Source organism: Gracilinanus agilis, chromosome 1 (genome assembly GCF_016433145.1).
Source record: "Gracilinanus agilis isolate LMUSP501 chromosome 1, AgileGrace, whole genome shotgun sequence".
Classification (NCBI taxonomy): domain Eukaryota; kingdom Metazoa; phylum Chordata; class Mammalia; order Didelphimorphia; family Didelphidae; genus Gracilinanus; species Gracilinanus agilis.
The window spans coordinates 341,339,763-341,357,432 of NC_058130.1; the positions used below are offsets into that span (position 1 = coordinate 341,339,763).

A 17,670-nucleotide genomic window follows, 5' to 3' on the forward strand; every position below is an offset into this window, starting at 1 on the left:
CTCTCTCTCTCTCTCTCTCTCTCTCTCTCTACCTCTCTACCCCGCCCCCAGACCCCACTACATTAAGGTAGTTGCCATGATCTTTTAATTAAACATGTTCCTAAAAACATTGAACCTGAATTGCTTAACGAAACTTACATAATCAATATTTAAATTAATTTAACTTCAATGAAGTGACTAGTATCACAGTAACTTTTTTTTTTAAAAACCCTTACCTTCCATCAATACTGTGTATTGGCTCCAAGGCAGAAGAGTGGTAAGGGTGGGCAATGGGGGTCAAGTGACTTGCCCAGGGTCACACAGCTGGGAAGTGTCTGAGGTCAGATTTGAACCCAGGACCTCCCGTCTCTAGGCCTGGCTCTCAATCCACTGAGCTACCCAGCTACCCTATCACAGTAACTTTTAAGCACTGAAACGAGACTCAGACAGACCCGAATTCAAATTCAGCCTCAGATGCTTATTAACTAGGTGAACTTGTTCAAATCACTTCACCTCTGCTTCAGTATTCTAATCTGTAAAGTGGATACCACCATAACACATATTTCCCAGGGCTGTTATAAGCATCAAATGAGATAATTTATACAGAGCACTTTCCCAACTTTTTATCAGTTTAATCAAGGATTATAGTGAATATTAATAACAATTTCAAGCTTTATGCAGTTTCAGTCGCCAAATCTTGTGCATTAGACATTCCCGACATCTCTTAGATCTATAGTCCATCAATATGGCTACTACAGAAACCAGCCCTTCATCAGCTCTCACTTGGAAAATAGCAATACATTCTTTTTTTCCTTTTTTCATTTTTTAATCCTTTACCTTCTGTCGGTTCTAAGGTAGAAGAACAACAAGGGCTGGCCAAGTGGGGCTATGATTTACACAGGGTCACCAAGCTAGGAAGGGTCTGAGGCTCCTCCTACCCTTTTGTGTGTTCTGGAGAAGGACAGCTACACGAGACCTTCCTTCCCTGAGCCTTCCCTTGTCAGCATGCCCCAACCTGGAAGTCATTTTGCATGTACTGTAAATGTTTGTCCTTCCCTGTATAACCCTTCATAAGGTGAATCTTCCTTGTGGTCAGAGACTATTTGGTTCTGTCTTGTTGTCCTCAAGACACTCCGGTCCCCAAATGGCTCTTCACTTACCTACATAATCATTTCCCACATGCTTATATAGTGAATCTCACTGAAGGGCTACACAGCATGCTGCCTTCCTTTTCTCATATCGCTCTGCTTCCAATATCTAGCTCTCAGAGTGTCTGTCCTGTCAAGTCAATTTTGTAAGAGGTCAACTGAAAAGGAAAATTATAGTTAATCGATGTATGGTGACTTTTGTCTTCCACAGGTATGCTAGCAGGCTCATGACCATCAAAAGAGAAGCTTCATCTGAAGGACAAGATCACTTGAGCCGGGATGAAATCCAAAATTACATTTATAGAGTCAATTTGGACATTCAAGAAGAAAAAGCAAGTAAGTGCAGTCAAGTTTGGTTTTCCAGAATGGTTGAAAATGTAGGTATTCTGGATAATTGAAGATTTGGCATTTACGCAATTGTTTACTAAATTTTTAATTCTAGTCATTTACGGGGGGAAATTGTTCTAATATTTATTACATGATTTTTGCCTTAGTAACTGGAAAGAAAATCAAAACAAAATACTTGTTTCAAGTCAGAAGAGAGGTAAGAGCTAGTCAAGTGGAGTTATAAATGACTTTTGCAGGATCACTCAGTTAGGAGAGTATGTGAGGCTAGACCTGAATTCAGGGCTTCTCAACTCTTGGTTCCACACTCTTACCCACAGTCACCTACCTTCCCCTCTCTATTATTTCTAAAGGTGCCTTTTAAATGGCAATGAATATAACTTAACCCTTTCTTGACTATAGAGCTCTGATCATCATTATGATCACTGATGATCATAGAAATGTAAAGGTTGTTGGATATTGGTCTAAACATTTAGTCAACCAAGGAAACATACTCAGATAATCAGAAAATATCTAATGTGTCTCAGTGTATAAAGTGCTGAATCCATAGTCAAGAAGTCTTGAGGTCAAATCTTGTCTCAGATACTAACTAGATCTATGACCTTCGGCAAATTATTTAGCCTCTGCCTCAGTTTCCTCAGCCCCAATATGGGGAAAATAATAGTAACTACCTCTCAGGTTGTTGTATAAGTGTTAAAATTAATGGTTTAGCCAAATATATGAAAATTATAAATATTTTATTTATAAAAGAGATGGAAAGAGTGGAAGTAATGAAAGGGTAGAGAAGATATTAACCTATCTAATAAAAAAAATTATAATTTACATAGGTGAAAGACATAAAGAGGACAGTTTGTAAAAACCGATTCCACCAATTTTGTATTTTAACAAAGTGCCTGAACACATGGAACTTTCTAAAGAGAGGGACATTTTGGGTAACCATTAAAGACAACGGGCAAGTTTCAAACCATGAAATGTAAATCTTAAACATGAGACATTCCAAATATTGTTCCAGTGCTTGACTCAGCCAGGATTTATTAACTTTCAATGGGAATCAAACTCTCTCCAGAAGACTGGAAGAAAGCCAGCTATCCATTCACCCACCCAAGTTCCCTCCAAGAGGCAGGCCAAGACAATGGCTTGAGCTCAAGGTGACTCCTGAGGCCGACTTTCTTCTTGGAGCCAACCTTCTTCTTGAAGCCTACTTCTTTCTTGGAGTGGACTCTCTTCTTGGAGTCCACTCTCCTAACCTCTGAAATTCAGGGCCTTTTATATTGCCTTCTTGTCTCCTCCCCTCTTCACAGGGGCCAATCACAGCTTCAAAATAGTCTAGCACTGCCCGTAGGGCAGTGTTTGTAGGAACCAATTTGTACCTTCTGGAGGAATGAATACTCATTGAAAGGGTTCAGTTTCTGAGGGTGTAAACTCTTAAAAGAATTCACAAGTTTCTGACTGTTTGAGTTATAAAAAAGGGTGAAGCTCTCCAAGTATCTTGCTGGCTTCTCAGCTAGCACTAAATAGGGTGTGAATTCACTAAGTGTTTTTCAAGTTCATCCACCTAGTTCAAGCTTATGTTGATTCAAAGGAGAGTTAATCAGGTTCTCACAATCTAGTAAGGTACTTATGTTAGTGTTAAGTCAGAATAGCTCCAACTAGGCAAAGAGAATAAAAGATACCCTTTCACAAGTGTAAACTCAAAGAGAACAAAGAATTCTCTTTTACATTATAGACCACTGGGTTATGAATCCAGAAAACTAGGTTTTTAGTCCTGCCTCATATAGTTTTCAGCTATGTAACCCTGAGCTCATTAAGTGCAGCTTGGTGTCTCATTGGATAGAAAAGGCTTGGAGACAGGAAGTCCTCAATTCAAATGTGACCTCAGACAGGTCTTAGTTATGTGGCCCTGTCAAGTCACTTTGCCACAATTGCCTAGTCCTTACTGCTCTTCTGCCCTAGAACTAATACTTAGTATGAAGTTTAAGACAGAATGTAAGGGCTTAAACACACACACACACACCCCAAAATGGTTCTCCTTTATTTTTATCCAGACAATAATTTAAGGTAAAACAGGGGGGGACATTTATCACCACAACATTTCTCCTCCTATTTGCATTTGTTGCTTTAAAAAATGCCTTCTATTCCTCTCCCACCTTCAGGGAATGCTGCAGCCATTCCAATTAATAAAGCTATTAAGGAGGGCATTGCAGAGCAGACTCTTGTAACTCTGAAGAATCCAAATGCATTTTTAACCTCTGTCAGTGATAGCTTGGCCGAGAATTATCAAAAGGAACTTTGGAAAGCCAAGCAGAGAAAAGAAGAGATTGCAAAAGTGAAGGTACTTCATTATATAATGAGTAAATGTAAATGTAAAACAAAGTAATTATGATCATAGGAACATAGGAAATATAATAAAGTTTCAGCTGAAGAAAAGTGACTACTAGGGAGATATTTGAAGTATTGTTAATAAGAAAGAAGGCAGGGCACGGACAAAAGAATTTGAAAGTTTATAATGCAGTAAAAGACTTTCAATTCAAAGCCCCCAAATACATGAGGAATTTGCAGTTTTATTGAAGCTCACAAGAAAAGAACCAGGAGATATGGTTGAGATAGGAAGGTTAGAAGGAGGGTTTACTTTGAAAGTGCTGGAACCATGATGGCGAAGCTATGGCATATATGCCAAAGATGGAACCCAGAGACCTCTCTGGTGGCGTGGGGGTTGGGGAAGGGCAATCCCCTGCAGAGTCTCTTCCCTGCCCCGAGCACTTACTGCCTGTCCTGAGCAGAGTACTCAGGGCACACCTTCCCTTTGTCGCTCTCCAGAAAAGATTTCCCCTTTCTTCTCTCCTTTCCTGCCAGCTGCCAGTCTCTGGGGGGTGACTTCAGCCACCGAAGGGTAACTGCACTCCCTCTGCCTCCTGCTCCCACCCCCTTGGGAATGGCAGCCCAATTGGCAGGCAGGGCTGGATGCAGGGGAAGGTCCCATGGCCACAGGAGATGGCTTTGTCTAGGCATGAGCTTGTGGGGAGCTGGCCCCACCCCAACATGCAGAGTGAGGGAGATGGGTCTCCTGAGTCGTCTCTCCCCTGGGCTTGCCCCACCTCCCCAGCCCATGACCAGGTAGAATCCCCCTCACTCAGGCAGCCCCCAGGGCAGCTGGGTGCAAGGGCAGATCCCCATGGCTGCAGGAGTTGGCTTCCCCAGGCTCCAGCCAGCTGGGATCCAGCTCTCCCCAAAGCCCCTCTCTCCAGTGCTGGGGAGGAGGGAGGGATAGCACATTGTTGCAGCGTGGGCAGGACCATGTCAGGAGTCAGAACCCAGGCACCAAGACTGGGGCTCAGGGGAGATACCCCACATGTCCCTAAAGGATTCCAAAAGGTTCACCATCACTGACCTAGAATCACTTCCCAACCCTAGTTTTCATGGAATCCTTATGTTCCTCATGTTGTTCCTTGAGAAAAATCTCAATCCCAGCTATATTTTTCCTTAAAGTTCTCTTGTATGAAACCACGGGCATCAATATGTGTACTTCATGCAACAATTAAGAAAAAAATTCTTACCTTCCCTTCCTTCCTCTCCCCTCACCCAAATGGCCAGAACTTTCATCCAGGATTCATTCTTTTCCCCTGAAAGCAGCTGTGTTCACAATTTCATGCCTCCCATGGTTAGTTTATTCTAGTCTAGATTCATCTGAAGCAGGGGTCAGCAACATATGGCTCTTGAGCCATATCTGACTCTTTTGAGGGCCAGATATGGCTCTTTCTGCAAGAGCCATAAAGTCAATTTTTTTTTCAGGCGCTGTTACAGGAGCATGCACTGTGAGCACTGTACGGCTCTCACGAAATTACATTTTTAAAAATGTGGCGTTAATGGCTCTCATGGCCAAAAAGGTTGCCGACCCCTGATCTGGAGGATAAAAATTTCAGCTCTGTATAAATAAGCACAGTCTTTAAGCTCTGAGATGATGATTCAAAGAGAAAATTTGTAGCTCCCAGGAGAACTTTTTCTCCAAGTTGTATTGGAAGAGTGGCAAACCACTTCACTGTTTTTGCCAACAACATCCTAAATAGAATGGTGAAGAATTAGACACAGCAAACAATTGAATGACAAAATAAATGTGGTTTTACAAATATTGAACAACAGTAACAAAAATGAATTTTGACTCTGTGTCTATTAAGCCCATATTTGGCATGAGGATCAGTGCCACATTTAGAAAGATTTTACCTTAAGGACTTAACTCTTTAAAACCTATTTGCTTTTTTGAGGGAATCAGTGAAGGTATTATTTTTCAGAATATCCTTCTTTCTGAAGAAGAAAGAGATGCAAAAGAAGAGCTACTGACCCATGCAGAAATAAAAGAAACCATCAATAAAATCAACAGTAAGTGATATTATTTTGTGAAGGAAATGCCTTGTATTTGCTAAGTGATAGGCTGAAATAGAGTAAAACTGAAAACAGATGCCTTGCCAAATTGTATTTTTTAAATGAAAAATACTTTTTAAAAGGTTACAATTGCTTATGAGAGTAGATGGGTGTCTGGGTATTTTTCATTAAGCTTTTAGGGGTCCGTGGAGTTTTTTGTTCCTCAATTTTAAAATCCCTCGCTAGTCAATACAATGTATTAGTTGTCATTTTTATCACACCACTTCTATTGCTGAATACCTACACTGATACTTTGAATTTTGTTGTGGTTTCTATTTCTCTGTTTTGAATCTTTTGATGTCATGATTCAAACTTAAATCATTTTTGGATGGAGAAAGAGCCTACAGATCCTTACTCAGTTTCATGTCATGGTGTTCTACTGGGAAAGTGAGAGCTGTTCTTTGGTTTAGCACCTGCCTCCCCACCCCAAAAAGTTCAAAGTGTATAAGAATTGTTTTCTTTAAACCTGCATGGCTTTAGTCCAAGTCAGTGAGACTGTTGACAGGCAAGAGGAAGGAGTGTTCATGCCAGGTTTGAATCCTACAGTTCTGAACCCTTCTGGATTCATGCAGCTAAATTCCTCATGGCACCTAGAAGAGTTGAGTGACTCTAAGGAATGTAAAATTCAGTTAATTAAAGTGAGAATATACTAGTTTCCATGCCTCAGCCTGCATTTTTTTCCCCTTCTAATAGGAGTCATTTCCCCCTGAACTCCAGTCCGGAATTTAATTTGGACTTGACCCAAGTGAATGTAAATTGCCCATGTATCACGAAGCCTCAACAGATCCCAGTGTACCCTTTACACTACCTTTGGACGAGTTTTGCGGACTTGTATTTTTTCATTGTTTTAAAGCTCATAATTAATGCATGCGTGTCCATATAGCTGAAATGCTTTGCTATTAAAATGGAACTTTCATGGTGCCTTGCAAAAATTCAGATACCATTAAGATGAAGGAAATGTTTGTATAATTCCATATGGCTGATTAAAAAAAAAAAGCCACAACATGCAGAAAGGTAGTCTAGGATTATAGAACATTTTCAGAGTTTTGATGGAAAATGCTTTTTTTTTCCCTGAGATAGTACTTAACTTTGGACACATTAATGTTTTCTGTTTTATTCCACCAAATGGATTGTGAATATAGTAGCAGTCAAATATTAGTCATTAATAGAAGCATAATTTGAACTTTCTCTTTCTGATCTGAAGTTGGGTATTCCATTATGCTTTGGCAAAAATAAAACAAGGAATAAGGTAGTATTGCTGATGAAGAATCTGTGTAAGGAGTAAAGTCATTTGTAGCTTTTTACTTTCATTTATTTTTGAAGTGTTAAAGCTACTGTTTCTTTCCTAGGGATCAGATTTTCTTTGCAATTCGAAAGAAAATGTATCCTGTCTACAAAATTTCACTAATAGCCTAAGTTCTTAAATTGCCTGGCTGCCAATTTGTTCTAGTTGACTATGTATTTTCTCCCTCGTTTTTAAGTTGGAAAGGTATTCAGGATTCAGTGGAATGATTTTTGGCTAATAATAGTCATATGTACATTAAAGTGTTAAAAAATGTTGCATGGCTTTATGACTTTAATATAGAAAAAAATTTCTTCTGAAGCCTTTAATTTTTCCTCATTTGAAAATATGTAGTTCATCAGGAGCAAAAGTTGATTTGGGGAAAATATTGCTTTTAATGTATTTCAGTCAAGCCTTAAGGACAGTGAATAATAATCCACTTAAACATTTTACAATGTAGCTCTTGTTTAGCTTAGAGAGTGTTTTGTTTTTCAAATACCAATTGAAGGAGTTTTCAATTAACAGCAGAATATGGTAACTGCGTGTCTGACACTTTTCCATGGCCCTCGAAAATAATCCATTTGCCAAAGGCTTCAGCTTTTGTTGTAAACTGCACTTACAGAACGTGGTGGCCTGACTCTCATGTTCTCTTTGTTTTCTCTGCTCTGTTTTTCCTACAATATATGGCAATAGAAAGCTGTGTTGTCTTTTCTGGGGGAGAAGAACATATTAGTCTCTTCATGCAGATCAGGAATAGTCAATAATGATTGACCTGATCATGTGTGGATCCATTATTTTTATTGTTGTAAAGAGTTTGCAAAAGACATAATTCTCCCTTCAAAGGTTTAGAAAGAAGTGAAAAACCTTACTCCATGATTAACATCTTACAGGTGAGGTGTGAAAATAGCCAAAGAGTACAAGGATCTCAACCTGGCTTTTTTTTTTCCCTTGACATGTTCCTTCACATAGTAATGTAGTTTTCATTTTCCCTGAGTGTTTGTTTGAAGGCAAGCATAACTTTTGGCCATGGGATGGATGCAGACTCGACATAAGCATTTCCTGACCATGAGTGATGTCAGATGGCAGAATGCCTTATAGAAGATGTGTGTAGGCTCCTTGTGGATGTCTTTAGATAGGGAATAATTTTCCATCTGTCAAGGATGTGTTTTATGTAATCTTACCTGGAATCTGGGATAGTTCGAAAGAGCACAAGTGTTGAAAAGGTCTAAAGTTTCTCTGTTGAATTTTATTTGTATGTTCTGCATATCTGCCTTAACAGGGATTGAGTCCTATTTTGGTCTATTCCCCACAAAAACAGCAATCATTCTTCCCATTTGTTGACAGCTAATTCTATTCCCTGGTCCCTGAAAACCATACAAAGTCTATGTTTCTGAAATGTCCTCACAAGAAACCTTAAAATTTAGTTTGTGTATAACCCATTGGATTTTATTCCTGGTCTCCAAGTCAAAGAAGCTGTGACTGTGTCTGAAGATTCTTTTCAATTTGTTTTTTAAAAACTGAATGAGGGGGCATCTGGGTAGCTCAGGGGATTGAGAGCCATACCTAGAAATGGGAGGTCCTAGGTTCAAATCTGGCCTAAGGCACTTCCCAGCTGTGTGACCCTGGGCAAGTCACTTGACCCCTTACCACTCTTCTGCCTTGAAACCAATACACAGTATTGATTCCAAGATGGAAGGTAAGGATTTAAAAAACAACAACAACAACAACAACAACAAAAACAACTGTGAATGAGCTCATGTCTTCATGGGATTTATTAAATCAATATAAATCAAAAGAAGTTGACACAATTAAATCACACATGGCTAGTTATGGTATTATTTGTTTTGAAATGTGTGTAAATGATATAAAAATGATGAAAATCATATATTTTTATATTAAAATGACACTTTGAAGAACACAAAGCCACAAGAGGAAAGTATTCTGAGAAATGTCTATTGCTAGTCAGTCTACATGCTTAAAAATAACACTCACTATGTGCCAGGTCCCTTGCTAAGTACTTGAAAGATAGAAAAAAATGCCAAAAACATGTTTATAGCTATGTTTATAATTGCAAAAATATAGTCTAGGTACGTGTGCTTTGAAATACTTATTCAGACTTTAAACATAGACTGTTAGGCTGCCTAATGAATAAAGAGGCATTTGTCCAAATCAGAATAAACAATGAAAATATAAAGACTGAAGCAGATATTTGAGAGAAGAGAAAAAATATAATAAAGTGTAATTTTAAAGTTAAAATTTAGATTTATAAAAAGTATAGATACATTTCATGATTTTTTTTTTCATTTGCACACACTGAAAAGCAAAGATTGCTGCAACTAAGGAATCCCATTGCAAATTACCTTCAAGATGGAGGCCTTTTTAAGTCCCTGTTGCAGTATTCCTCTGGTAAGCTAAAAAGGTATATGGCAACAGCTGATCTATTATTCCTGTTGAAAATTAATGAGACCTCCCATGTGCAGCACCTCATGGTATGGTCTAGCCACAAAGACTAGACTGGTTCTCCTTAACAGTTTTGATCTGTAAGCCCAATCCCAAAGAGAGACGATGGGGAAACACCACCAATGAAATAAAAGTGAGATTCTGACTGCCATGGCATGCTTGTCCTTCCAGGGCTTGCTGCTACTGAAGAAATCAATGCTGTGATTCGAGAAGGTCATCCCAGTGACACCATGACTGCACTCATGAAACCTGAGGCCCAGCTCCCTCTTGTTCATCCATTTGCTGCCATTATGTATCAGCATGAACTGTTCAACCTTCAGAAACAGAACGCTTTGGTAAGTGCAGAAGGACTCTGGCGGCATGACTGTCTCAGAGTGGAGTGTTTGGTTAGAAGAGCGGAATCATCTTGTAAATGAGGTGTTGCTCCACAATCATTTTGCATGATCTCAGAATGGGAAGAAACCTCATGGGGCATTCAGGCCATTCTGGCTACAGACTCTTACTAGCTGTGTGACCCTGTGCAAGCCACATTTTAATTTCTTTTTGCTTCAGTTTGCACAACTCTTAAATGATGATAATAAAAGCATATACTTTTCAGGATTGTTTTAATCCTGGGCTAGTTACTTAACCATCTGTGCTCTAGGCAACTCTCTTTGACCATAAATTGTGGAGAATTTTCCAACTTGTATTTTGGGCTATAATCTACCTCTGTATTATTTCTAAACCATAGTCCTACTTTTGCTTTCTAGGATTATGTAGTATTACCCCTTGTTTCCATTTATCCACCTAACTGTCCCCCACCCCCAACAATAAGTGAAAGAGGATTGTTCCCCTTGTATACCATACTTGTAGAAACCAAGATCATCAATGTTGCTTTTGTACTATCCTCTGACTTATGGCTATTGTTACAGCAAATTTGTCTTAATAAATCTACTGTCTCCCACAATAATGAGTTAACAGTAGATTGCTCATATTTACTAAAACTTTGCCCAATGATAATAGCAACTTTTTTTAGAATTCTACTCTCTGTGAGATAGTGGTTTTCTAAAAATCTCCTGATTGCAGATTCTTCCCGTGTGGTTAGTTTGTAAAAGTAAAAAATCACAGTTCTACCTCGTGTAAGCCACTTTGTTGGTGTTGTGGCCATGGAAATGAAAAATGATACTACTCCTTTCCTCAAGGACCATAATATCCAATGATAGCTATGATTTATAGACAGATAACCATAGAGGTAGGTACTATAACTATAAATATAAAAAATGTCCTGGCTCCCTTTTTATTTCTCTTCCCTAAATATTTTCTTCTGTTTTTGCTGTTCCATTTGTTCCTTATTATTTGAACACATGCATATTTATCTTACTGTACCCATTCCATGGCCTCCTGTGTTTGTGGTTTGCATAAGTATCCCCCAAATAAGTAAAAAAGTGGCTATCAGGGTATATTCAATAAACATTCATCACCCCTTAAGTCAGGTGAGGTTTATATAATCATAGCTCACAAGTCTGTTGCACAGTTGGGTTTTTTCCTGTGTTAAAGGACAACTTGTCTGCTAGGTGGCAAAATGGATAAAGTACCAGATGTAGAATCAGAAAAACATGAGTTGAAATCTGGTCTCACATACTTACTAGTTATGTGACCCTGGGCAAGTCATTTAACTGTATTTACCTCAGTTTCCTCATCTATAAAATCAAATGAATAAGGAAATGGCAAACCCCTCCCTTGTCTCTGCCAAGAAAACTTTAAATGGAGTCATGAAGTGTTGGAGATGATTGAAACGATTGCACAACAATAAATATCTTGATACTTGACCAACTTTGTGACCTTTATCTTGAACCCTCCTGAAGGATAAACTGAGAGACATGGCAATTTCCAATCACACTACAGTCATGATTAATCTTGTCCTGGGGTGCCCTATTCTTTCTGGCCATATTGATTCTTCTAGACCAAAATCTTTTGGAGATTGTGGATAGTTAGGTCAAATGGAATTTATCCTGTCATTTACCATCCCTTCATAGGTCATCAGTTCTGTTTTAACTGTTAGTCATTGACTTTGCCAACATATTCCAGCCAAGATTTTTCATGAAAAAAAAAAGTCACTTCACATGTAATTTGTAGAGGATTCATCTGGCATGATCATCTTTTTAAACTTTTACCTTCTGTCAGAGTCAATACAAGGCAGAAGAGTAGTAAGGGCTAAGCAATGGAAGTGAAGTGATTTCCCCAGAGTCACACAACTATGAACTATCTGTGGCCACATTTGAACCCAAATTCTCCCAATTCCAAGTTTGGTGATCTATCCACTTAGCCACCTTGCTGCCCTCTTCCATTATTTTTGCTACAATGATTAATGTATTAATGATTAATTAGTTGAGGATTCAGTGGTATTTTCAGTCCTAACCCTAGAGAAGGCAAATTGCTCTTTCAGTCTATATGTAACAAGCCACCAGCCAGCCAACAAATACCAACGGAACCATGAAGATGAGCCTGGGATCACTGTGACTGACTCCCATAGAGAATTCCACTGTTTACTAATGCACAGTATATTTTCTAGTCTGATTAGTATGTAGACTTGACCACCTTAGGAAAAAAATCCTACAGAGTAAGTAAAAAGAGAATAGGCATGTAATAATGCTTTCTGCAGAACCACCTATTCTAATCATTTAGTTGACTAACTAATCAGCCACCTATATTTCCACTGGGTTCTGGAATGCCAAGTCTGGCCTAAGCACTGAAAAACTCTGGGACCTCCAGCACTGAGTTGAGAGATCTCATCCTGGTTTAAGATGAAAATATCCCCAAATAGATCTAGCCCTGCCCGACTTGCTCAATGGTGATCGACACAATCAGTGCCAGACTTCTCTAGATAAACCCAGTCATGCAAAAAATTGATTTTCCTATGGTCCCTATAGAGATCACTACCCATACACCTCCAATATTGCCAGTTTGCTCCCAGTGGTTCTTGGGATACATTGGATGTATCTCTGTGCTTTCTTCACCTCCTTATATGTAAACCAGCTCTTGTTTCACCACCCTTTCTCCAGCCATGCCTCTGCTATTCATCTTGGCTCTAAATTTAGTGGTCATAATGTATTGATAGTCCTTAACTTCTTTGAATTTAGTTTCTTCATCTATCAAATAAGGGTAATAATCATAGCATGTATTTACCTAACAGATTGACTTTGAAGATCACTTAAGCTAATGAGTAGGAAAGTTTTCTAAACCAGGAGTATCAACAGCTAGGTGTCTTAGTGGACTGAGAGCCAGACTTACAGACAGGAGGTTCTTGGTTTCAAATCTGGGCTCAGATACTTCCTAGCTGTGTGATCCCAAGCAAGGCACTTAACTCCAACTGCCTAGCCCTTACCAGTTTTCTGCCTTGGAATCTATACTTAGCATTGATTCTAAGATAGAAGGTAAGGGATTTAAAAAATAGACTGAGATGGAACAGTCAGGCAAGTAAGAGGAAAACAAGGGAAGGGCAATACCATGAAATGTTATAGCTGTTTGACCTTACTTAAGTTACTTCACTCCCATTGCCTAGCGCTAACCACTGTTTTGTCTTGGATCCAATACACAGTTTTGTTTCTAAAACAGAATGTATGGGATTTATTAAAAAAAAAACATTTCTAACCCTTAAAGCACTATATTTGAATTAATACCACTGCTCCATGTGACAATACCCCCAAGTGGCTTTCATAATTACCTTGTAAAAATATCAGTTGTTGGTATTATTACAGACTACACTGCTATTCCTTTTCATCCATTTTTGTTATTCTTATTATCCATGGTTATTCCTATTCATTTTGATTTCTCAAACTTTGACCTTGGCCTCCTTGAAAGAAATGTGTTTGATGAATTTTTTTTATTTTTTAAATAATACTTTGTGTAATACTGAGAAAATTCTCCTCATTGACATATATTTTCCTACAGAACTACCTGGCCCATGAGGAGCTGTCCATGACAGTAGAAATGTTGTCAGCCGTTGCTTTGCTTAACCAGGTATTGGAAACCGAGGATCTTGTGTCAATTCAGAATCATCTCAGAAATTCTTCATTAGGCTTAAATAACCTGGATGAAGACCACTTGGAACGGTAAGGGATCCTTCATTCCTTTCAGCTCTTTGTAAATGATAGAAGCGAGATTCTGCTGTCATTTACTCCAGGGACCTTCAATCTCAAGAATGCAGTCCTTCCTGTCATGCCCCTTTTGAAATGTTTTGTTTCCTGATCTTACATCTTCCACATGGTCATGAAGTGCTAAGAATGCTTATGTAGGTTGTCTTCACTGTATTTCATTCAACTGTGTTTGATGTAAGGAGAATGCCACCTTGACATTTCACCTCCTTTAATGTAAAGGTGCTACCCAGGGCCCTCTGTCAATTAGGAGAGGTTATGTAACAGGCTCAAGAAGAATTCAGCAGGACCTGCATTTGAGTCCTGGTATCGCCTGGGTGAGCCAGACCAAGTTGAGCTCTCAGTGTCTAAGGCAACTCTCTGCACTGGTAGATCTGATCACCTTCACCCACCTTGATGGCATCCCCATCCAGCTGTCCCATACCCTGCTATCAAAGGGGAAGAAGCAGACATTGAAAAGAATAGGCTTCCTTTTGCTTTTTCCTTGGGACATACTAGAAGAGGGTCCTAGATATCAGATTCCAATCTTCAGCTGCTGTTCCTTTCATTTGGTGCTCCCAGAACTCACTCCTGGACAGCAAAGACACAAGAGCCATTACTTCTGGCTGAATGGATGTTCTAAACCCAAGTGAAAAGTTTGAGAAACATTCATGAATGAGGTAGAGAGCAAAGCCAGGATACTTTTCAATCATGCTGTACAGGCTTTTCATCATTTATGTTGGTGACCTCCAGAGGGAAATATTGACATACCCCCACCTCAAACCCCCACACACACCAGTCACCTCCAAGGTGAGCATAGGATGTAGAGAAGAAAGTTATGTTAGAGGTCAGCTAACCCAGGCACCTATTTAACAGAGAAGGAAACTGAGGCTTAGATAGGTTTATTGACTTTGCCTGTGGTCCCATGGGTAGTAAATGCTAGAGTAAGGATTTTGTTAAAAACCTATACCTTACATCTAAGAATCCATATTATACTTTGATTCTGAGGCAAAAGAGCAGTAAGGGCTAGAGAATGCAGATGAAGTGACTTGTCCAGGGTTAGGCATCTAGGAAGTGTCTGTGGTCATCTTTGAATCCAAGACCGCCCCTCTCTCAGCCTGGCTCTCAATCCATTGAGCCACCTAGTTGTCTCTAGGGTAAGGATTTTAATCCATCTCTTCTGACTCCAAATTCCACAGTCATAATATGGAAAGAAACTCTATGCAGAGAACCATGGCTGTGTGACTTGGATAGAAGATAAACTTTTCAATTATGAGATGATTTTTATTCTCATGGACTTTACAGTGTAGGAGAGGGATTTTTCACGTACACGTACTTTTTATACAAAATATTGTATGATAATTTAATGAAAGAGAAGTTGTGTATCTCATAATACAGGAATCTCTAATAGAGGCCCAAAGCAGCTTATAGTGGCTTGTGACGTCTGAGGGTCAGGGTGGGAGAATCTGACTGAAATTGCTGTGCACTGAGTGAGCACACTTGAATGAAATATCAGGAGGATTTCTTCATAAAAACTTTTTAGTAAGATATCCTCCTGCGTCTAGGGAGGTGAAGTAATCTTATAAAGCTGTAGAATTGAATTGAAGTCACTTACTAGCTGCCTGACCTTGAGTCATTTCAATTCCCCTGCCTCTGTTTCTTCATCTGTAAAATGGGATCTGGGGCTGGCCTGAGATTTCTTAGTTGCCTGACCCATGAATTGCTATTGATTGCAGTAGAAATGTCTACTGTCACTTTGCTCAACCATATATTAGAAAGCAATATTCTTGTTTCCATTTCCTATCTGTAAGGACTATGAAGGCAGAAATGATCTCATAGCTTTTTAATATTTTTTCATGAAGTTAAAAAACATAAGAATCTCTCTTCTACTTTCGCTCCCTTTAGAAATTTTCTGCTTTATGAGTTGAGATAACTTTTAGTAGCTAATGGTTTATAGGTAGTAAAAATGGTTACTCAAGTAACTGAAAATAGATCAGTAGAGGTGGATCTGAAAATGGAAACACACCATTCACTTGATGTTTATTGTGCACTAGGAACTGTGTCATTATTTTTTTTAATTTTTTCTTTATTTCCATGCAAAACTCACTTCCATATTGGTCATTGTTGTAAGAACAAACTCATATAGAACTAGAACTCCAAAATAAAACTGTAAATAGACTGTTCTTAAAGACAGGTCCACCAGTAACTGTGTTAAGTTCTAAGCCTAGAAAGAAAGGCTCAATTGTGGTCCTTCCCCTGGAGGAGGTCACATTTCAAATGGAGAGACAGCATACAAAAACCTCTGTGCATACAAGATAGATACAGAATAGAAAGAAAAGAAGCTGAGAAGGGAAGGCGTTAGCACCTTGAGAGTGGAAAAGCCTCCTGAAGAAGGAAGGATTTTAGCTAAATGGTAAAGGAAGCCACAGATATCAGGAGGCTAAGATGATAAGTGAGGGAAAGCAAAAGAGATTCAAAAAGATGTCAAAATCTATTTATCATCTCCAGATAATCTGATATGGATGACTTAGTTGATAAGAAAGTAACAGACATGGGAGATCTTTCTTTTAACTCATGGCTGTTGCTGCATCTCTGGCAATGAGCTTGGGATTTTATTATATAATGTATATCAAACCCAATTCACACACAAACACAAAGGAACTGCACAGAAATTACAAATTATGTCATATCAAAGCACAAAAAACCTCATTGACTTCAAAATAGAACAAGGCCAAGGCTGAATTTTGGCTGGCCCATCATTGGTAAACTTAGCCTGGGAATACTTTCTCAGGGGCGAATAGCCCCCACTGGAGGAGGTTTTGTCTAGATTTGGCCTTGGCTGTCTGAAACCAAGCAGTTCTATTTCTGACCAACAGAGAGAATGTTAACCTCTTGACTGCTGGTTTGCTAAGAGCTTAAAGTTTTCCAATAAGGCTATATTGCATTCTAATAAGAAAAAGTGTGGATCATAAAAGGGGTCAAAAGAGGAATCTCATATTTTTATCTTAGATAGCCCAACCTGTCTGGCTCTGACTACAAGAGTAGCTTTCGATGGGGTCCAGACAAAAATATCTTTTTGAGACTCTGTTTCTCTTATTGGCCTCCCACAAAAAGAGATAAGAATTACTGAAAAATCTTTAGAATATCTTTTCATAACCTAGATAGGTTAGGGACTGTGGATAGAACATTGGGCTAGCAATCAGGAAGACTCATCTTCGTGAGTTCAAATCCAACCTCAGACACTTACTAGGAAAGCCAGTTAACCCTGTTTGCCTCAGTTCCTCATCTGTCAAGTGATCTGGAGAAGGAAATGGCAAAATGCTCTAGAATCTTTGTCAAGCAAAGCAAAAATGGGGTCACAGAGAGTCAGAAATGCCTGAAAAATGACTAGACAACAATTACAAAGAGAACGTGTTAGTTTATTTACCAAGACAGATACTTGAGAATCTCCCAAAGAACTATTTTTATAAACCTTGAGATGTCATAAGGATGTACTATGTTATTCTGGAAAGAATATTAAAAGGAAAAAGGAAAAAGAATTGGGTGCAAAGTCTGCCCCTAACTTTCTGTGTATTTGGCAAGTCACCCTACAGAAGACATCCTTTCTTAAGAAACACTCGTTATATTAGTATCATTCAGTAAAACTCGATGTCAAAAAGGTGCCTGTTAACATTACAGTGGGTGTTATTTCAGTCAGGATAAAATGTGATCTTACTCTCAAGACACTAGTTAAAAACCAGAGAATGTAGGCACACCAAGGACTACATCAGGATCAAGGCAAATATGCAATAGGAAAATACTATACAGGTTTAGCATTTGTTATTTTGAATAGGATATTATAAAGAGAGCCAAAGATTTACAGAGAGAATAAAGAGCAAATTCTAATGCTAATGCTATGACCTAAAGCAGGTCTTGGAACCTTCCTTAA

General features: G+C 38.8%; 1 protein-coding gene across 1 annotated transcript in view; it reads left to right on the plus strand.

The window, feature by feature from the left end:
• Positions 1 to 17,670, plus strand: part of LOC123251564 (ras GTPase-activating-like protein IQGAP2) — a 29,834-nt gene that overhangs the window by 1,668 nt on the left and 10,496 nt on the right. Inside the window, exons 2-5 of the mRNA XM_044680864.1 lie at positions 1,339 to 1,463; positions 5,759 to 5,846; positions 9,802 to 9,965; positions 13,561 to 13,721. Of these exons, the coding sequence (XP_044536799.1) occupies positions 1,407 to 1,463; positions 5,759 to 5,846; positions 9,802 to 9,965; positions 13,561 to 13,721 (470 nt within the window). The 5' untranslated portion in view covers positions 1,339 to 1,406. The remainder of the gene's footprint in view (positions 1 to 1,338; positions 1,464 to 5,758; positions 5,847 to 9,801; positions 9,966 to 13,560; positions 13,722 to 17,670) is intronic.